This window comes from Mixophyes fleayi, chromosome 1 (assembly GCF_038048845.1).
Source record: "Mixophyes fleayi isolate aMixFle1 chromosome 1, aMixFle1.hap1, whole genome shotgun sequence".
In the NCBI taxonomy this organism is placed as follows: Eukaryota; Metazoa; Chordata; class Amphibia; order Anura; family Limnodynastidae; genus Mixophyes; species Mixophyes fleayi.
In genome coordinates, this window is record NC_134402.1 from 266,177,249 (window position 1) to 266,200,773 (window position 23,525).

Sequence of the window (23,525 nt, forward strand, 5' to 3'; positions counted from 1 at the left end):
TCAAGTTTTGGATTTATTTGAAGCCTATATTTTAAAATTAGCCACATAAGTAGAGAAACTCACTGTGTTGCATTTTCTTAATATGGGTTAGTGTGTGTGTGTGTGTGTGTGTGCAATACATGCATTTGGCTCTTGGTGTAGACTTCTGAAAGTGTTTACCCACTTGATGCATGAGAATAGCACAAGATGCTTTTTGGAAAACTTGTAAACAGTGGACATGCGATTGCACTAACATTGAATGTTAAGTGATTTTCCTTTGTTAAAAGCAAAGTACAGATAAATTCATTATAGAGGGCAATCTAGTAGAGACCCCATACTGTGTAAGATAGCTTCTCCCTTACATAATGCAAGAGGCATATACTTTTACAAGAGAAATTTGGCATGTGCTGTACATAGTTTATAACTTTGATTTTGTAGCAAGTACAAAGACGCAACTTATTAATAAGACCAATATTTTTGACCTTTGGCAGAACATTTAGCTTCAAGTCGCATGGTACAAGATGATTTCTATACTAAAAACTAAACTGAAGTGGGTCACGTGTACACATTTCCCTTTGTATTCAACAATACACCTATTGATTGTAGAGCAATTCTGTACACTTGAAGAAAAAATGTCCAGTGCTCCAACACTAGGATTATCAAATCTTACAAGACTACTTTTACATATTTGTCATGAGAGCCTATTGACACACAAATATGGTCACAATCTTACAGCACACTGCTTTTTCAAGTCACACAAGCATTTCCACTTGCTACAGCTGCTGCTAACATTACTGTTTTACCTAAGCTATTTAAAACTAACACGAACATCTTTCATACCATTGGGAGACATTGGTGTATAATAGGCATAAAGGCACTTTAAACGTAACTGTTTGAGAACACACTTCCCCCTACTACACCCCTTCTATCTGGAAGCAACCTCCGTTTTAGTTAAAGTGCTAGGTAGTAGTAGGGCATGTTTGTATGGGCTACACGTGTATATACTTTATTGCAAATTTTCTTTTCACTTTTGTCAGCGCAAGACCCAGTGAATGAATAGCATGTGGGCTTGCTTCACTCTGGGTCCCTTCGTTGGAGTGTGCAGCTTGTCTGCGTACCTCACCCCAGACACTTTATGCCACTGCCCTATATATATGGGAGTACTGTTTTATTACATTGGGGCTTACTGTGGAGATGCTGCTGATACAGCTGCTCCTCCCTCGCCTGACCGACTTGCTGACATATCGCTGGAAATGAGCAGTCGCACAGGGCACTTGATGCAGCTCGGCGGGTAGTGTTTATATTGTTGGAGGGTTTATATTTCTCTAGGAACCAAACTTTTCTGTATAATAGGTGTAGTGGGTCTCGGGGTGCACTATATGTATATGTTTAGAATACCTTTTAGTTTCTTGGAACAGGGTTTGTTTAGACATTTTTTTGTTTTAGATTTAAAAAAAAACTTAAAAGAATTGTGCCGGAGAGAGGAAATTCCAAGGCTGGAGGGCCTGCAGGAAAGTGTGCATCATTATTATACCAGTGCCAAATGTAATGTAAAATTATCTTGTGAACAGTCTGATCCGAACACCTTTGTGTGCTGCATGTGAGGTGGAGTTCTGTGATCACTGTGCTCCCGCACTGGTGACCCTGGAGGAATCGCCCTGGGCTAGGTAATTACTCAGGTAATGTCTCAGTCCACAGAGGTAGGGTAGGTGACCTTTATCTAAACACACCACACACTCCACACTCGCAGCCAGTGCCCCACCTGTTACTGGGGTTTCCCAGGCTGAGACAGGTTTGGTGGTATCTAGCAGAGTAAGCCCTGGACATCTATTAAATGTCTGGTTCCTGAATCTTAAGTTCATGAACCTCACCTCGGATCATTCTTCTGAAGAAGATGGGGAGTTGCTTCAACAGTCTGAGGGGAAAGGTTCTTGTGGGAAAGAGGACATACCTACCTTACAGAGTAGTTCATTTAATTGTGGATGCTAGACAAACATTAGGTTTTGCTGAGCTTGAGATGGCAGTCCTCTGGTTTCTCATTTTTTAAAAGGTGAAAGAAGCAGTTTGTTTGGTTCCCACCATCTCCTCTGCCTTTGAGGTTGATGTCCGAGGCCTGGTGTAAACTTCATAAACTTCCAGAGGCTGGTAAAATTTAAATCCCTTTACCCCTTGCCATTGGAGGAATCTGTTAAATGGGAAAGTGTTCCAAAAGTAGGTCCTCCTGTTGCCACAATTCCTGCTATTCTGGTGCAGAGTTTGTTTTTCCCTGTGATCAAACGGATACAGTGTGCCTTTTCCGCTCTGGAGGTGGGTAGTCTGTTTAGACCAAATAAGTCAGATGTGGGTGGAGCAATTTGCGAAGGTCATCCAAGACAATGTGCCCACAGCTGATTTGTTAGTTTTGGCATATTCAAGATGCCTCTGACTTTGTAAGTCAGGCTTCTTTAGACGCGGTGTCACCTCCAAACTCTATTGCACCCTGCCGTTCCATGTGGTTGTGCTCTTGGTCAGCTGATGCAGACTCGAAGCTTACCCTGGAGTCTTTTCAGTTCGATGGGGTTACTCTGGCTTTCTATCCATCCGCACAGCTAAACCGAAGCAGCCTATGTTTTGATCCTTTTATCCCTTTGATAGGTCAAGGGGGGCTCCCTTAAGAGAGCAACCCTTTAATTTCAAGGGGGCCCCCACAGGGGCTGGGCTTGGGCAGGTGTGGGGCTCCCAGGCTGGATGACAAGCCCGCTGCATGATGGGACATCTTACCACTGTCTTGTGGGTGCCCATCTGCTGCATTTTCAGGACCAGTGGTGGTCCTCGACTTTTGATGTCTGGGTTCAGGGAATTGTGACTCGTGGCTGTTATCGACCTGGTCAGATTCCTTGCATGCAGTTTCTTCACAACAGGTCTACCTTTTTGCGCTCTCGGGAGTCTGGCGTTTCGTGAGGCTATCCGGAAGGTTTTGGTTTCTGGTATGATTGTCCTGGAAAGAACTTTGGTGTTGTACTCCAACCTTTTTTCTAGTCCCAAAACCAGACTGATCATTTTGTCTGATCTCAAAACTCAACAAGGGGGTTTAGGTGTTGGGATTTCAGGTGGCGATGTTGCAGGCATGGAACACAAGGAATTTCTGACATCGCTCGACATAAGATGCCTGCATGTTCCCATATAGAAGGGGCATCTACTTTACAATCTGCGACTATCAATTAAGAGTGTTGGTGTAGCTTTCGCTCAGTGGATGTTCACCAAGGTAATGGCAATTATGGCAGGCCTCCTGCGTTCTCGGGGAGTCTCTATTGTGTCGTATCTAGATGTCCTGTTGTGGCGCCATCTGAATTGCTGCTTCTGCGGCAGAGTCAGCTAACAATTCAGTTTCTGGAAGCCCACAGCTAGTTTCTGAACCAACCCAAGTCCTTATTGAGTCTGGCACAACAGATTAGTTTTCTGGGCCTCAACTTTGACACAGTGCGATTTTTCTTTTTTTTTTTTTTATTCAGTTCTACAAAACATCAGGTATTTTCTGACGAAAAGGAAAGTGTCTCCTCTTCACTGTATGAAACTGCTGGGGTCCATGGCTTTGGTTTTCGAAGCTGTGCCCTTTGCATGGTTTCATTCTTGGCTAATCTAGAGAGATCTTCCCAGGCCACTACATTTGAACAAGCAGATTATTAGGCCATCGGAGACCACGCGTCAGATGACCAGAGTAACTCTGGGAAAAGTCAGTCATGGGAGTGGACTTTGATTACCACAGATGTCAGTCTGTCCTGTTGGAGCACGGTAATCGTTTTTTCCGATTCCAGGGCCTCATTGCCCGTCAATATGCTGGAACTCAGAACGATTTACAGGGCATTGGTTCAGGCTCAAGAGGTTCTGTCTGTGAGGCCCCTGAAGGTTAAATCTGACAGAGCTATGGCAGTAACTTACCTAAACAATTAGGATGCATGAATGTGCAGGGCCGTGGCAATGCAAGAAAAGGCATGGATCATGTCTTGAGCGGATCAACAGGTTTCCGTGATTTCGGCCATATTCATCCCAGGGGTGGAGAGCTTGGACGAGAGGTTACTTCAGCTGCATCAGGATCCACCCTAGGAAATGGTCTCGAGGAAGTCTTTGCCCTTCTGGTGCAGTGTTTGGGTCAGCCAGAAATCTATCTCATGGTGTCCCATGTCAATTTCAGGGTTCCTCTCTTCTGCTCCAAGACTAGGGATCCGAAAGCGTGGTACACTGATACCATGGCGATCCTGTGGTGGTTTTATCTGGTATATCTGGGTTCCAGCCATTCTGGTGGCTCCAGACTAGCTGCACAGAACACGGTACTTGGATCTTCTCGGAATGGTGGTGGGTCCACCTTACCGGTTGCTCCTGAGTCCAGATCCTCTGGACTTTGAATGTGTAACTACTGAAACTCTAATTATTCGGGCACATGGTTGAGAGGACAATGATTAAGACATTGAAACTTTCCTCTGCAGATTATCGAGTGTGGAAGAATTACATTCTTTGGTATGAACATCACTGTTTTCACACTTCTCATTTTAGTCTTGCTTCTCTTAAACTGCATGTTTCGTTGCGCTCCCTTTTTTTTTATTTATTTTTTATTTTGTGGTAGTTCTGAGGGATAATCTGTCTTCTACAGGGGCTAGGAATATAATCAATAAAATATTTCCATTGTTGAAATAGATGAAGTTCTCAAGTCCATTCTGTCAGACATCAGTGGTTTTTAGAAATTCAGATTAAACCCTTGAGGATAAACTTGCTCCCAATTTTTTTATTTTTTTTTATAAATACATAATACTATTGGGGCATGGTAGGTTATGCTGTTATCAATAGTTGCCCGATTCATCAAGAATGACTAAACTGGTAGATTGTTTTAAATGTGCAAGAAGCAGGTTTATTACTTTCAAAGTAACGGGCTGGCTGGAAACTTTTAGCCCAAGTGCAAAAGTCAAATAATTGGATGAAGTAATTTCAAATTAATAACAATCGATTTAATTGTTTTTTTTTATCTGAAAATATGCGAATAGTACGCTACGCCGTGGAAGGGTGTATTACGCAATAACACTAGCGAACACTTCTATACACATTTACACTCACACATTCATTTGTAAATAGTTTGCCTTAATAAATTTCCAGCACATAGTCTGCTATAGTCAAATGTACTAGATTTAATAGTTTAATATAATGTTAAAACCGCTTTGTTGACATCTAAGGTTCAGGATAAAAGAAATGTATCATGTTTGGTGTCATACTAATCCACTTTCTACGTGATGCACTTAGCCGATTGTATGAATGATAAAGGATTAATGCTCAAAATTATATTGTGTTTGGAATGTAAATAGGCTGGTTTGAATCAGTATTTTGGTGTGCTCCTGAGGCAAGATACGTAGGCAGCAGTTGGAGAGTTGATCCCCACCCTTGGAGAGTATCTGTTGAACCGACCTATGACCTGCATTACTGTGTCCTAAATCCTGAACCAATGGGAAAATGCCATGACATCACCACTGTCTTTTATGTACCACAAACTGTATATAAACCAGGCAGTGTGACCATAGGCTTCAGGACTGAATGACTGTATGCTTGATCCAGTGAGCTGCGTATGTATCGGCTCTACGTATATTATTTAATTATTTGTTACATCATGCTATTAAATCTCTTGTGCATTGGAACCACATTGTTAGCTATCAATATATATTGTCCGCAGTGATCGAACGAACATAACACGGGATGAGACTCAGCTCAGCAGCCTATTAGAAACACTTTTAAAGGACAAAAAAAATAAAATGCAGACAGCTGACTATGGGACTGGCCCAGCCAGTACCTGCAATATAATTTTACGGGTGTCACATGCACTATTGTTTAGTCGTAGTATGTTATCTACCTCATTGAATGCATATGTGGTCTACAATACATTGAGCGTACTACACCTCCACTTGGTGTCAAATTTTTAGGATAGCAACAAACCATTTTGAAGAGATCAGACACATAGCATATGTGACGACATTGCTCAAATGATCATGATAGAAATCCATTTAGTGTCACAAATAGAAGGATAGAACATATCCCTATTGCAAAGTGGGGAAGAGATGGATTTTGACTTTTGTACTTGATATCTCATGCAATCTATGTAGCCAGAAGGTCTAGATGATGGTATCAAACTTAATAACACTTACAGGTATACTTACTAAGTGGTGGTTCTCGACGCTTGTCTTTATTAAAATTTTCATTTAAAAAAAATGACTGCAAAGCCCATCAAGTTTTGTCTTTAATACAATTGCTGTTTTAAAAAAATGACAGCGAAGTGCCAAGAATCGGTGGGTTGTCGGGACCGCTGCTTAGTAAATATACCCCTTAGAATGTAATTAGTACGTTTAAAAGTAAGCTGAATAATAATTGTCTAATATGCATATCTATTCTAAGCATGTCTGATCTTGGAAGCTAAGCCTCTCAGTATCTGGATGGGAGACTCTTCAATAGATGTATACTAATACTCCCCCCTACTTTTAGATCAGCCCTGGTGAACCTATGTCTCTCCAGGTGTTGTGAAACTACAAGTCCCAGCATAGCTGGACAGCTATCTGCTGGCAAAGCATGCTGGGGCTTGTAGTTTCACAACACCTAGAGAGACATAGATTGGCCAGGGCTGCTTTTGATTATTGATTTTTATTTGTATATTCCATATAATGTTTTTAATAATGCAGTTGTTTGAGTTTATTTTTATATTATTATTTTATTTTGACTAAATTAACCTATACTCCTAAAACTGTTTCAGGTCTGTTTTCAGTTTCTTACACTTTTTTTAATATCTCTGATCTCTTTTTAGTCTGTAATCTGAACTTTTTCTTTTAATCTACCGTAATTGCAGTTTATTCTGTGTAGCATTACCGGTATAGGCACTTTTTCATAACCCTAATTATGTCGTCATATGACAGCTGTGCCTATTCCTCACTATCATAACATTACATTATTATTTATTTTTATTTATAGAGCGCTACTAAGTGTCCGTAGCGCCGTACAGGGACAAACGAAATTACAATACGAGGAGAGACAGCACAGTACAGTAAACAATAAGCACAATAACTCTGAGAGCTCAAAGCACAGCTGGGGGAGGGGAGAGGGGAAGGTCCGCATACGACGGAGCCCAAGAAGGAAGGCACGGATGACAGGGAAACCCCCAGGGGGGAGAGGAGGAAGTGAGAGGGCACATGGGGGGGGAAGAGAGTCCAAGAGGAGGAGGGAAAGGTAGCTGGAGAGCAGAGTTAAAAGTGGTGAAGACAGGAGGAGAGGGTGACCCTGCTCAAAGGAGCGTACAATTTAAGGGGTGGGGTAGGCAGACAAAGAGACACAGGGGAGAGAAGGAGGAATGGAGGATAAGGATAAGGGAAGGGGAATGAAGGGGAAGAGGCGTAAGAAAGGTAGGTAATTAAGTGGGAGACTGGAAGGCTTTAAGAAAAAGGTGGGTTTTTAAAGCCCGTTTGAAACTCGACAGATTAGGGGAAGTTCTGATGGAGGGAGGGAGCTTGTTCCAGTGGAGGGGGGCATTATCATCTTTTTGTATTGATTACAGTTCACCTGTACAGCTACATAGTTATTTTAAATACATTTATAAGATACTAGCAGAATACCCGGCGTTGCCTGGGATTTAAAGAATTTTAAGACACAACTGTGTTACAAAGTGTTTCTCTGAGTTTGAAGAGACCAGTTACTGGATGAAGCGGCATTAAACCGTTTCCAATATTTAACAAATGATCAGCAAACTGACCGTCCATTGTGTTGCCATGCAGAGAAACTCTCATATTTGTGGTTAGTCGCAAAGTGCGAACATGCCTGCAAAGATGTGATGCATTCATTTCATCCGCCATTGTTACTTTTTGAATGACCGGCAATGTTTGTCGAAAATCTCCAGCCAATACAACAGTGACTCCACCCATTAGTAAATCATTACGTCTTAAGAATTGAAGTGTTTGATTGAGGGCCTGTAAAGCATTTTTGTGTGACATGGTGCATTCATCCCATACAATGACCTGACATTGCTGCAGAATCTGAGCTTTTTCTGTTTGTTTAGTGATATTGCAGACGGGAGTTTCACTTCGGGCCAGATTAAGCGGTAACTTGAAAGCTGAATGTGCTGTTCTTCCACCAGGGAGCAAAGTTGCAGTAATTCCAGAAGAGGCCACAGCAATAGCTATCTTGGAATGTACTCGAATTTTAGCAAGTAACAACTTGATGAGAAACGTCTTACCTGTTCCTCCGGGTGCATCCAGAAAAAATATATTACCCCTTTTTTTTGGAACTTCTTCCAAGACATTGTTCCAGACATTTCAGAGTTATGGTCGTTTTCGATGATTTTTAGGTGTTACCCCCCTCGCCACCCCCACCCTTAGGAGTGCTAGGGGTGTCTTGCCCCCATAATATTTGTTGTCAGACTGTAAGTCATATGTGTACCAGGATTGGTGTAAATTGTTCCAGACATTGCAGAGTTATGGTGTTTTCGATGATTTTTAGGTGTTACCCCTCTCGCCACCCCCACCCCGTAATGAATTTCAATTTTACCTTTTTTTAGTTGCACCCGTCATGTTTTAATACACTCGTATGCAAAATTTCATGATCTTCGCTTGAAAAATGTGGATTTGTATAGAAAGACAGACAGAAGGACAAATTTTCTCTTTTATATATTAGATTTGATGATTGCTGTTTGATTCCTACTTAAATACCCAGAAGAATAGACAGGTGATATTGATACAATGTGCTACACCTACTTTCCTAATTTTTTTTTATGAATAATTTATTTCTGCATCATTTTACTATGTTCAACCACTTAGTGGGTTATCTGTTCATCCCTGGATACATTGATGCCAGCTTCCATCCACATTAAGCGGAGCTTGAGCTAAGTGAACATTTTGTGAATCATTTCCACGTATATGACATTAATATCCTCATCATTTAGGAAGTTTATGCATGCTTTTTATGGATACTATGTTGTGCTCTTGTGATTCATTGACTTTGAGTGCCTGTCTGTGATTATTGACTCTGTTTTGCCATAAACCATTTAAGTGCCATCTTTTCCAAAATGGGACACTGAGACCATTGATTTGCTCTGGACTGCTGAATTGGCCTAATAAAGCAGCAATCACTGCTGGTATATTACACTACTCACTAGTGTATCTGTAAAGAACATATTGCGTCATTAGGATCCCTCAGTTTATACACACTGCTACTGTGTGGGACTGTTTTCAGAGAGCAAATTGTTCCGATCATTTCACCATCCGAGTAAGCTGTTTAATTATTAATTGTCTTAGAGCTGGGGTAGGCAACCTGTGGCTTTCCAGTTGTTGTGAAACTACAAGTTCTAGCATGCTTTGCCAGTAGATAGGTGGCAAGGCATGCTGGGATTTGTAGTTTCACAACACCTGGAGAGCAAATTGCGTACCCCTGCTTTAAATGCATAAGCAGGGTTTCAAAGACAAGCATGCGGTCCAGAAATTTCTACCAGTGTGCTGAAACTGGAAAATGGTTTGATAAAAACTGTGCATGTTTAATTTGTCTAATATGGGGTTTGGATTATATAGCCAATAAAATATATAACAAATTGTTCAGTCAAAGAGCTATAATCAAACATAATACCGATCAGCCTCATCCGACAAAGCAGAGACTACTCTAGTAACCTGTAAACAATACACATTGCATTATAGCTCCATGGCCTTATCTGTATGGAGTTTGTATGTTCTCCCTGTGTTTGTGTGGGTTTCCTCCCACACTCCAAAAACATATTTTGTATTATATTTGTCTATTCTGCCTTTTGTATTCAATTACCATTAGTCATCTGGTATTCAGTCTCTGTTGATTCAGGTTACTAGTCTTTAGTGAATCCCAGTTTATAAATCTAGTTATACTATTGCACCAAGACCTAGCTGAGTACCTGTGAACATATATAGCTGTATAGGAAAACAGGGCTGCTATAGGCGAAGACCAGACCTTCAGTTATATAAGTTTATTAAATATTCAACTGAACTCGGGTAGAAAGGGGCACAACCGAGCCTTAAGGTGGAGATAATCCTTAAGACCCTTGCACCCTAAGCAACCATATGGTTCCAGGGGTTGGGGATGTCAAGGGACCTAGAATTGACTTAAGGGGCCTCAAGTCCGTAACCCCAAAGGGGCCTTATGGCTCCAGGAGATGGAGAGGAACAGAGACCTTTCCCTTTCAGGATAGGTTCAAAGACCCCTGCACTGTCACAGAATAGCACTGTTAGGTTAAAAGAGGAAATTACGAGGTGTGTGATTAAAAATGAATCTTTATTTTATAAACACAATTAATGAGCAACAAACATTATATGTAGAGTATTAGATGCAGACTATCAGGTTCAGAATCACATGCAGGTTATCATGTTGATCACAGCTAAAACTAAAAGCCATTACTCTCTTCTAATTCTCCTGGATCTCTCTGCTGCATTTGACACTGTTGACCACTCTCTCCTCATACAAACACTACAATCCCTAGGTCTTCAAGACACTGTCATATCCTGGTTCTCAGCCTACCTATTTCAGTGTTAATTTCTCCGGATCCAACTCCGTTCCCTTTATCAGTTGGAGTACCAAAAGGATAATCCTAGGTCCTCTGCTATTCTCTATCTACACCACTCCTCTTGGAAAACTAATAAGTGCCTTTGGATTTCAGTATCATCTCTATGTGGATGATACACAAGTTTATCTATCCTCTCCTGATCTCTCACCATCTGCGTTGTTTTGCATTACTGACTGTCTTTCTGCCATTTCATCTTGGATATTCTCCACCAACTCAAACTCAATATTTCAAAAACAGAACTAATACTATTCCCACCCAACAGAAACTTCCTGCCTGACATTTCTATTTCTGATGACATGACCTTAAATCTCACCTTGCAAGCTCGCTGCCTAGGTGTAATCCTTGTGTCACAACTATCCTTTGTTCCCTTCATTGACTCTATATCTCAGTCATGTAACATACCTCTATACATCTAAAAAAAACAAAACATTTCCAGAATAAGTACATATCTCACAGGAAATACTGCAAAAACTTTAATTCATGCACTCAGCATCTCCTGCATCAACAATTCCCTCCTTACTGGTCTTCACAAAATCAGACTCTAGACGCTGCCTGCAAAATAGATTGTAGGGGTAAGATTGATTTTCCTTGCATGTCGTCCTTCTTCTGCAGAGCCACTCTCAGTCTCTACATTGGTTGTTGGTTTTTCAAGAAATCCAATATAAAATTCTTCTAACATACAAGGCCATCCAACAAAATTGCACCAACATACATCTCCTCACTTGTCTCAATATGTCTCCCAACTCGAAGCCTCTGTTCTGCGTCTCTTCCACGGTCATTACATCCTCTTATTCCGGGTTACAGGACTTTTTTCGGGCTGCACCTACTCTGTGGAATACCCTCCCTCGCACAATAAGACTTTTCTCTTGTCTTCAAACCTTCAAGTATTCTATGAAAAGCCACCTCTTCAGACAAGCTTACAATGTTGCTCAACCTCCCTCTTACTCTCCCTAGGTTACCTTATTACCACCCTCTACACAGCTAACACAAGACAACAACCCTTTGACTAACAGTGCTGTGTGACTGGTCATATGGCCCACACAATACTTTTTACCTTTGCATTCTAGCTGGACCAACATGCAATATGATGTAGCACTTACCCTTGTATATCAAACTCCCATTGTCCTATAGATTGTAAGCTTGCGAGCAAGGCCCTCTCACCTCTCTCTGAATGTATTACCCAGTATTGTTTTACTACTGTTTGTTCCCAATTGTAAAGCGCTATGGAATTTGCTGTCGCTATATAAATACATGATGATGTTCAGAATCATATGCAGATGGCTCTGCTATCAACCAGCAGGTACAGAGGAATGTCACAGAGTACACACAATCAGGGCAGCACACTCTCCCTGCCGAATGGACCTGCATAGTGTGCAGCCACAGGCAGCCTAAGCTGTCAAAAAGGGGGCAGGGACTAAATCCTTCCCCAATCCCCACCCTCCCGGCGTAAAATAAAATTCTAAATCAGCCACTGCTCAGATGTTGATTGACAGTATGCCAGGGCGAATTGCAGAGGTCTTCAAAAAGAAGGGTCAACACTGCAAATATTGACTCTTTGCATAAACTTAATGTAATTGTCAATTTAATGTAATTTTACTTCAGAATACCATAGCAACATCTGACAAAAAGGGCTAAAAACACTGAAGCAGCAAACTTTGTGAAAACCAATAATGGTGTCATTCTCAAAACTTTTGGCCATTACTGTAATTGAAAGCAAGCAGCTCACACACACACAGGGAAACAGCAACAGATAACAGAAGCAGAAACTTAAATACAAAGTGGATACGGTTCCTAGAAGTAAGTCATCAGGACAGCTTATGCCTTTGCCCACTATACCATGAATGCATTTATTCAAAATTACCACCATCTAATGGATAGAATACTATATAGGTCATTGTTGATCATTTTAGCAAGATGAGTCATTTTGTAACCTTGAGTTTACCATTGGTTAAGACACTGCCACCTATATTTAAGCAGAATGTAGTTAGACTTAAATATAGTGTCTGATATTGGATCTCAGTTGTCTCAACATTTGAGAGCAGTCTGTCTTAATTTCCATATTGACTTATCTATCTCGCCGGCCTATCATCACCAAATCAACAGACAGACGAACAAACACCCTTGAGCAGTACCTCAGATATTTTGCCTTTAGAAATCTGGCACATTCCCCTTTCAAGGTTTTCCGATTAATTTGTATATATAATCACCCAAAGTTATATTAATTTTCTCTGGTACAACCTTGACGTGCCAGAGGGGGGTTGGCTCTCACAATGGCTCAGAACAATTTGGAGGAAGGTAGAAACTTATCTGAAACAATCCATTTCCCAGTACAAAAGATTTACTAATAGGCAGAGTTTTAACTTTTAAATTCCAGGTAGATCAAGTGTGGTTATCCACCAGAAATATCAGGTTGAGAAAATCTACTAAGTTGGGGCATAGCTATATCGGTCCATTTAAAATCTTTAGGATTATCAGCTTAGTGGCTGTACATCTCTCCATGATCCATATTTCTTTGCTCAAACCAGTGATTAGGCCCAATTTTAATAGGAATATGGACAAATCTGGCCCTGTTATAATTGATGGTGTCAAAAGCATTTTGTATTCCAGATGATCCAAGAGACAGTTACAGTATCTGATACACTGTAAGGGATATGGTCACGAGGAAAGATCATGTGTAATATTCCAGCAGAAAGACGTAAAACAGACTTTTATAGTATTCCCCTACAAAATCTCAGGTTAGGCGACATGTGACCCCCTTCTCAAGGGGGAGGTGGGTGGTACTGCCAGGATTATGAACAGAGGTTGGGATAGAAAGTGTGTTTTTGATGTCTATGGGTATATTACATTTTGTAAGGAGTCCCTTTGGAGCCACTTGCATGCACCTCCAGGTATTGTGAGAAGTAAAACTTTGCAATGTTTTGGTACTGTAACATCCCAGCGGAGCCTCATCAAGTGAGGCTTCAACAGGACTACGCGCACTACTGAATTCCCCCCTATAAATGAAAAATGTAGTATGTACAGGACGCCCTCATACAAATGTTTTTTTTACATTAATGGATTTACCACAATATTCACAGGCAAGGTGTTGTTTTTGGCATTATGACCACAAAATGAGGATGAAGTTTGCTTTATGATCACATTGGTCTTCCATAATGGTGATGTGCAATTAAAAATCAACCACATTGATAAATGTTACTTATTTTTTATTTTTATCTTTCAAAAGAACACAATGCTGTTTCACTTATATCTTATCTCTATACAAAATTCTGATGACAAACATTAAGCTTAGAAATACAGATCAGTTTTTTTTTTCCAATGTACAAAAACAAATACATTTCCTCAATCTAAAAGCATAAAGAAAGGAGTATACATTAAGGCATTGCAGTGCAACACACATTGCATTTACCTATTCAAAATGCATAAGAAATGGACAAATTATTTACACACTTTTAAAAAACAAAACTATGTAAAATAATTTGAATTGCCTATATTGTTAACCTTTTAGTCCCCAAAAGGCATTGCATGATTCACATGATATCTTCATGTTTCCACATAGTAAGTTCAGTATTTTTCTCCCTATAATCCAGACAAAACTATGTGATCATTTGGAATAAGGTATCCCTTTTGCTCACATCAGGTCACTCATGTAAAAATGTCTAGTTTTAGAGGAAACACAGCTTGAACGATCCTCAGGCACAGTGGTGGAAGGTGTAGGAAGCAGGAAGTAAAGGCACTAAACATTTGAAATAGTTTAACAGATGATAGTACACTAAATACTGCAAATGATCAAACTCATACTACATAAATGAACAAAAAGTTAAGACAGGTAACACAATTGCAAGGTTCCATAATGCGTTTAAGACATAACATTTTAACCTAAAGAATATACAGAAGCCATTCTACCTTAGTGCATAGTAAGTTGCCTCTTTTGTACATACATATGCTTCAGATCTGTATGCAATTCTTACTGCAGTTTCTGTGTAACAGCCTAGCTTCTTTTAAATGTAGCCATTTGTGATGATTACTGTAGTCTACTATACACTGGAACTGTTATGAACATCTAATTTGCATAAGAGAGTATGAGATAAGTCTACATTCACATGTAGGTTAGAAAACTGACAACTCTTTGGACGGAGGGGAGACACTGGTTCATACACAACATATTTGGGGGGGGGAGATAATGGAGGACATGCAACACTATGATGGACATTAACTTGTCACTCTATAAAATACATTCTAGTTTGTGAGGGTCATTGAAAACAGTCACATAAAATACAAGTTAATGAACTAAGCTACTGTTAATGCATGTGTGACCTACAATTAACAAAGTTCTCAATTATTCCAAATATTGATTCATATGAGGAAATTTGTTACAGCGATTGAGATAAAAGTAAGAAATCAATGGGACCTTTACACAGATAAGATGAGTTGGAGAACAGTGATTCTGAATAAAAACCCATTTGCTTATTTTATAAAGAGTTTAACAATATCAAGAGAATCAATGACGTAAATTTGCTTTTTAAAAAGGAGACACGTGCAATGCCGTAACTTTTCGGCATTCAATTCACAATCATACTTGAAGAAATGTACAAGATGTAGCTTAAAAACAATGAAGTTTCTATATGCTAAATAGAAACCAGCCATGTCAGTAATGTTGTGAGCAAAACAACCAGGATGCGTAGCAATGGTCGCTACAACCTTTCTTGTCAGAAAACTGGTTATCAGCAGCTGGAAAATAAAGTAATATTGCTCTGTAAGTATACATTATTTCAATATAACTATGTTACTGAAGCGACTAAGCTTTGAAAGGATATTTAAGTTAACGAATAATATATAGAGCAGATAGGCGACACTGAAGGTGTTAAGTGCAGTTGTATTACTGTAATGTTTTAAGACTTAAAATCAAGTATGATTGGTTGTGATATATGAAATTCTTGTCTTATTATGTAAACTAACCTCCAGTTCAGACCATCAATGGTCAAGTTTAACATCGATGACAAAAAATTGTCAAGTAAACAACATTTAATCAGCAAAACCTTACACTGCTTAATAAATGTCAGTGGCACATGAGGAAGGCACTTCCACTTGATGCTGAGCAAGAAGAAATATTCCACAGATTGATGTAGTGTCTGCAGTAAGAGTCTACACAACATGTAGTGTATGTTTCAGAACAGGGCAAGACCACAGGAGCTGCCACTAGTTTTTGTCAGGTCTCTTAATTAGAGAGAGAATGCAGCATTTGCTAGATTTCCCTAAGTAATATAAACAGCAAAGACACATAGATCTCTGTAAGTTCATGGATAAGTTTACATGAAGATTTGTTGAGATATTAGGAGTTATGATTGATTTTCTGCTAGAAGGCATTGTGATTTAATTTAAAGATCCATAACTACAAACTACATTGTATTCATTTATGCAACAACTCATACTGATTGATGTAGCTGACAAGATATAAATACAAGTAAAATCACATTTTACTGTAGGGGGAGGGGGAATTAAAATTTCCCCCGAAGTACCGCTGCGTTATAGATATTACTGTTATTACGGTAGTATTAACCCGGCGGCTTTTTACTCGCAGCTCAGGGAGCAGCAAGCAAAAAGCCTGCGTTAGAACTACCGTAATACTGGTAATTACGAGCACTATTACCGTGATAACGGTAATAGTTTTAGCGCGGCGGGACTTTGGGGGGAATTGAATTCCCCCTAAGTGTTGCAATATAGGCATAAGGTTCATGGAATTACCTTTTCATGGCACTTAAATACATCATTTAGAGTAAATCCTCACAAGTAACACATAAATTTAACCTTTCAGGTATATTCTTTGTCAGAAATAGGATCAACCTTCCCTGGTGAGCAGACTATATCCTAATATGTGCAATATATATCGGTCTAAAGGAAAAAAGTAGGCACTAAGTTAATTTCTAAACTGCACCAAAAGTCACAATCGTATTGGTTGCTATGGGCAACACCAACCTTTTCCTTTGCACCAGTTTTTTTAAATGTGGCGTGTATATCAGAATACCTGTTTTCTGCAATCCCCATGAACAATAGATTTCACAAAACATTACTGTTATGTGTAAAAGTTTTTTAGGTCTCAGTAATTTGGAGGTGAACTTGTTGTTGAGCAACAGCACACAAGGCACAACTGTAATAAAAAGATAATGCATGAAACAAGTTGAAGTGGTTTTTCAATCTAAATAATGGACTTCATTAAATAAGTTTGGTTGAAAAGAGGCTGCTATAATGCATACAGAAAACGACTCTGGCATACTCTCCATACAGGTCACTCGGAAGTGTAAAGCTTCCCTGCTCTCCCAGAGATGTGCCTTAGCTGTTCTCAAGTTTCTGGAAAGAGGATTGTCAAACATAGGAACAACATGTCTCACTGCTTAAGAAGAGTACGGACGACAGAGTAATATTACTAGGCGGGTCTACAAGGCTGGTCGAGCGGTATAAAGCTATCTGACATACGTTTTAAAATAAGCGATATGAAAAGCACATGATTTAAGAGCTGAAACAGCATGTGCCTGAAAGTGTTCTATATATATTCAGCATTCATTTATATCCACGCACAGGTGGGAAAACTTGGCAGTGTGATGGAGGACTCCTTATAGCTGCATTCATGCTTGAGTTTTCCATTAGCCTCTTAAAAAGACATGCAGCCATATCCTCCTTGTAGCGGTTTCCAGCAGTTGACTATAGTGCCTTTACAATGCACAATCCATGCTTGAAATGAATAGTAAGTGGACAATTATCAATCAAAATGTAAGTTGCCAAAGATAGTAGTGAGGCTGTAGCCAATCCACAAGGGTCCATTACTGAACTGCTGCAGAATAATTTAGTGGAGGGAATAAATGTTTCATTGTCCATGAGGTCATCCAGTCCTCCTGGTTTGTGCTCTGATAAAGGCCAACAGGAAATTACATTCATATTTGTGACCCCTGCAGTGGTGTAAATGTAAAAGGCTGGTTTAATTCCAAGGAATGAAACACAAATATAGTTCTATGGACTCTGATCAAATCAAGGGTGCCACAAAGACACTGCGACAGCACTCCACATTCTTGCTTGGAGGGGCATCGATCTTCTGCATTTTCTTAAGAAGGTCAGCAGGAAGTTTTTCATAGGCAAGTCTGTATTCATTGTCAAAAGCCTCTAAATTCACAAAACAAAATAAACTTATTAGTGGGAATGTTTAGTAGATGAACGATTTATCAAAGTACACGTGCCTGGAAAGCCACAAGTTCAGGAATTAAAAACACAGTAACCTTTCACTGAAGGACAACTTGCTATACAGACATTGTTTGTGTTACTTTGGACCAATAATTTTCTATCTTTATCTATATACATATAAATGATTAGGCTGGTAGCACACAGATGTGACATGGATATGCTATATTTGCCTGTATATCCCTAGCGATGTAAACAGTTTCAGGAACTCTAGCACTGATCCGCAAAATGAATGATGCAGGCAGTATTGTACATGGTATCTCAGAGCTAGTGTGAAAGGATTTCTGTGTTTATACTACCTGTTATGTGTAGGCAAGTACATGTATAAATGGCAAGTTTCAAAGGCTAAATAACTGAGCAAGCAAAAACACAAGCCCTATTCATAATTACTAGAGAGCAATCATTAAGGCTAGAAGTCAAGTGGGCTAAAATGTACCAAAAGGCCATACACTGGAAATAATATACTGTAAATAATAAAAAAAAGATGATATTGAGATGCTTCACAAAACTAAATTAGGCTAACATTACATTCAGGAGCATGGTTCAACAGCATGTGTAGAGCCATACATCTGACTTGCATACCACTAGTCAGTCTTTTTGGATAACATCAGTGCAAGATATGTAAAAATGGCGTCTATGGTGTAAAATATGCAGCAAACCCAGCAATTACATTTATGGTAGGCTATAAAGCCTACACGTGTATGTAAAATACAGTAAAAACATTCTTATAACCAAAATGTATTAACATTCTTGCTATAAAATAGCACTGCCTCACTTAACCCAAAAAAATAAGGATTCAACCCTGAATGAATAAATATGTGCTGTTCTTTTCATTACAGAAAGAATAAGAATAGATTTTTAGAAACAAAATAATATAAGAAATATTCAGTACCATATAACATGCTTGCCAAAATTTAACCCTAATCTCTGGGAGATCCTGGAGGGGAGACTATGTTGTAAGTGTGGGAGGTGGCAAGGTGTAACCATGGCTCCACCCCTGTATTACAATCCCCCAAAGAGCTGCATCGCACAATGGGGGGAAGGGTGGGGAACTATGATGGTGTGTGAATAATATAAACAATACAGAGGATGGGATCCGGGAGGAAGGCCTGCTCCCCAAAATTCCAGGAAAGTAGGCAAGTATGCCGAATAAAAATTATATGATGATAGCCAGTAGGTATTGTGCTGGGATAGCAGATTTACATGCTGAATGCAGTTAGTTTTAGTTCAGTTCTTATTTCTCAATACAGATTAAATGCAAATGAAGAACTTTCCATTCTGTGTGTTCTATTACCAAGAAATTTCTACTTACCAATATCAATATTTTCTCGCCCAAGTGAAACCAGAGACAGGTACAGTATCTCTCTATAAATGCTTCTGTGTATTTAGAAGAAAATAAATAAGGATTCAATCATTATACAAGAATGTGCAGTGCAGGAAAAAGCAACAATATTTCCAGTGCTCACCTTTGCCGTTTTCCGCCTGAGCCACACTTCTGCAGTACAAGGCTGATAGGCCTTTGAACATCATTGTGCTGGATACTGAGAGTGATGCTCTCTAGTAAATAATTGATGTCATGGAGGGCTTTTGGTACAGGAGCTCCTGTCTTCTTGATAGATTCTGTTTCATGAAACATAATTGTTTTAAGTGTTGCTATAAAATCAATAGGAAACAAAATGGCTTAATAGTAGAAAAGAAAAAAAAAATGTTGTTGTTATTTAAACCAAATTGATTATGTGAAGATATTTGTGAAAAGTGTTGCAAAGCAAAAATGTGGCCTTAACCATACAAACCAGACATTTGTTTTCATATTCTAGGCTACACCGGAAAGATGACATTAATTTTCCTTTACACAGATGTCCCTTATTGAATTCTATTCTTTATATCAATGATAGTTGTTATTTAATGTGAAGATGCTGCACTCAAACATAACTTTTTGACTTGGGCCTAAAGTTGTGCCACTGTATATGAAAAGTGACATAATACAGTGGGTCCACCTGTAAGTCTGACCTCTTATCAATTTGAGAGAGAGTAAGAAACACAAAGAATAAAGTCAAAGTGAAGCTCAAGGGTTGCATGCCGAAGTCCTCTGCACATCCGCATTTATAATAGGAAATCCCTATAATGTAGTTTTGTGATGCCACATGGGAGAGACGTGAAGCAGGACTGCCACTAAAGGTCGTGTTAATAAATTCATATAAATGGACCCTGAAAGCAACTCTTACATTAGCTATCATTAGATCCAGCTCTGATCAGCATTATTGACACCCTTTATTTATTTTATATAACCTGTACAACATTTTCAGAAATAAATGGAAATGTACCAACTTGGTATCATCAGAATATTTTAATAGGGTGTCCAAAGTTATGAACCCAAAGCAATTTCCTTTTTAAATTACATGTAGTAATGTCAAAGACAAAATATAAAAATATGACCTGGACAGTATTAAAGGGACCCTTCCTTAATATTTGGTTATCTACAGCAATTGTGCTGGAGGAACCATATGCCCAAAATGCCTTGAAAATCTTCACATTTCAGGATTCCTTCAATACGGTCAAGGAGTCCAGTATTAGAGGCAACAGATCAGCCCCACAGTATTATGGATCATTCACCATGTTAACTGTAGGTTGGGTGTTGTTCTCCTCAAAAGCGTCATTTTGACGTCTACAAATTGCTGGTCTGCATTGACAAAGAGCTCTATTTTGGTTTCAGCGGTCCATAGAATTTGCCCAGAAGGATTGTGGTTTGTCTAGGTTTTGGCAAAGATCAGTTGTTCCTTTTTATCATTTTTTTTCCCAGCAGTGGGGTCCTCCTTGGCCTTCTGGGTTTAGTGTACGGTGTATGGTACAGCTTGAAACCATCACTAAAGATTGTTCCAGGTCAGCCTTCAGTTCTTTGGATGTGGTGACTTTTCCAAAGTTTATACAAACTTTCAAGGATTTCGCTCATCAAATTTCCCTCTCTCCTCCACATCCAGAGAGATCCTTCACAGTTCCATGTGTAGCAAACTTTTTAATAATATTGTGCACTGTTGAAACTAGGATGCAAAGGTCTTTGGAGATGGCCTTGTAAACTTTACAGGTCTTGACTGGCGATAAACGTACTTCTGATGCTCTCAGACAGCTCTTGTCTTCACCAATGTGACAAAGTAATGGAATAGAAAGTGGCCTTTTAAAACATGAAAGCTATCGTTTATTGGTTAAAGCAAGTCATGTGAGCACTGACATTTTATCATAGGTGAATCGAACTTCTAATTTATCACACCAGTCTAATCCAGTTCTTTTTTTTTTCTAATTCATTTGCATTGCTCAAAAGTGTGCTAATAATTGTGTCATAGCAATATTTCAGTTTTTATAGTTTTTCCTACTATTGCTTTTTAAAATGATTATTGTTTTATCCTTAGCTTTGGTCTATACATACTCATGTTTGGCACAGAACAGCTGTTTCATGATATTCTTTTTTACAGGCGATATTGTACATGATGTACTTAAAATTCAAGGGAATCAAATAATGTTGACCACAACTGCATTCTAATTATTTTATAGCAGTCCTGGAGTGAGAGCTTGCATAAGGAAACAAGAAAATAAAAAGGTCTGTAGAGATGTAAGTAGCTGTAACTAGCTATAATGTGTGAATATTATATTATATACTTAAAGCTGTGAGGCTTTTTTTTACATGGTAAGAGTTAAAAGGAACACAGCTACATTGAAAGAAGATTTATATTTCTCTCTTTATAAAAGTAAAATAAAAACGTGTGAATTAATGATAGTGTAACACAGAAGGAAGGGAGTTACACTGTAGCTTGACATTGATTCTCAAAATAAACAGATGTGTTATCTATGCTGCTGTTGCTCCAAATGTAAGTAATATGAGAGAAAGACAAAAAATAATATGTATATAGAAACAAAAGGCCTTTATTTGAGTCTAATACAGAATTGTTATTGCAGTGCAAATTAAATCTATCATGTGCTGTATATGTAAATTTTCAATACATGGAAGGGCATAAAAAAACCCACAAAATAAAATCTGGTTAAAGCCATCTGTACCGCACACTGTCATTATTTACAAATGTTCTATGGTGAATTATCTATGCTTTGTTATTAATAAAGGAATTTTTGTCCAATCATCATTACAAGTCATCTCCTACTTTCACAACACATTTGAATATATCAAATATATTGTAGATATAAGAAAGTAATATGGCTATTAGAGTTCTGTTTTTTCTTTATTTATGTTAGTGACAGAATCCCTTTAACATAAAAGTACTGGATAATTCCTACATTTTGATCCCAACCTGGAGTGCATGAGTTACAGACCAGGTAGAATGTGATACTTTTACTGTTCTTTTTGTGACCAGTTAAATATTACAGCTGTTACAGTATATTAATTTTAATTTATAAAGTGCAAAAATTTCTGTAGCAGTCTGTACAGAAATGGCTCTCTCTATATCATAACCATTATTACACTAGTCTAGATACTGTAAGTACTGCATATTTTATAGGGAAAAATTGTAACGCCATGCAAAAATGTCAAGCCTTGGTTCTACTTTTGGGGGTGTAGCAATCATTACCTTCTAAAGTCACGATCAGTTAATGGACTTCACACATTTGGTCGTCCGATCATATTTTTTGACCCAACCCTTCTCCCCACACTAGTACATATGTGTGTTCCCCTCATCCCTACTGGGAATTCCACCATTTGCTCATTTCAGTAGGGTCTCAGTATTTCAATTTAATGGGGTCCTTGGCAGCATTCAGAACGGCCTGATGCATTGCTAAATACAATAGTCTGCTCCTATTTGCATGGCAGCAGAGGTCTACCGATAAGAAGATTGCTGTCATCACTAGACGTGCTTTAGGTCCCTCCCTATGTAGATAATTATGGAGAATGAGCAGTAGTGACACCTAGTAATTAAAAATGATGGCAGGAAGGTGGAAAAACCCTTTAATTTCCCAGAACTTCTGTCGTAGTTAAAAACTAAAATCCCAGATCCTAGGATGGTTGGTAATTATATATCAGTATTGTTATAGGATTAAGCTATATTAAATTATTCCCATATGCTTATATTGTCATCACGCATTAGTTACCCAGGCTTCGCCATTTAATATAGAGAGCCTCGCCAGGGTCCTGGTGAAGATTGACATTGTCCCATAACAACTGGATGTACACCAGCTTGCTGTCGTGTGACAGGGATGATTGAGGGACCTGCAAATGACAGAATAGGAAAGTCAAAATTTATTCCCTAAGAAAGTTGTCGGCATGGCACACCATTTCCTTATTTTTATATAAATATTACAGTATGAGGAAGTCAAGCATATATACACTGATGTTCTCTCCTCAGGAGATCAGCATAAACCTTATAACTTGTAAAATGTCATTAAATACACAGTGACTTTGAAAGCAAGATAAAAGTTGAATCATGCTGAATAAGCAGCTTGATCTCCTCTTCCCAGCCTGCTTGTAACAATTGTAGGTCTGCACAGAAGATAACCAGAAACAGGTTTGGCTGCTACTAGCTAAATTACTGCACTTAAATTAGAGAGACAGTATGTGCCTTAACTTCATGCTCTCATTTAGCCACGTGCTTTAATTTTTATTGTTCATTACACAAGTATGTGTGTAATTTAGCAATGCACATGGTTCACCTTATTTTATTTGTCAAAATACAGACGGATGTAAAAAGTGCACTGGAGAGGAGAAATAAGCACAAGAGCTAGGTGCTGCATGAGGAAAAGAGAAGGTTAT

The 23,525-nt window shown here is 38.9% G+C and overlaps 1 protein-coding gene across 1 annotated transcript in view; it reads right to left on the bottom strand.

The window, feature by feature from the left end:
• Positions 1–13,738: 13,738 nt before the first annotated feature.
• Positions 13,739–23,525, bottom strand: part of DENND4C (DENN domain containing 4C) — a 185,954-nt gene continuing 176,167 nt past the window's right edge. Inside the window, exons 30-33 of the mRNA XM_075210659.1 lie at positions 22,868–22,985; positions 19,246–19,399; positions 19,092–19,156; positions 13,739–17,704 (exon numbers count right to left, since the gene is read on the bottom strand). Of these exons, the coding sequence (XP_075066760.1) occupies positions 17,568–17,704; positions 19,092–19,156; positions 19,246–19,399; positions 22,868–22,985 (474 nt within the window). The 3' untranslated portion in view covers positions 13,739–17,567. The remainder of the gene's footprint in view (positions 17,705–19,091; positions 19,157–19,245; positions 19,400–22,867; positions 22,986–23,525) is intronic.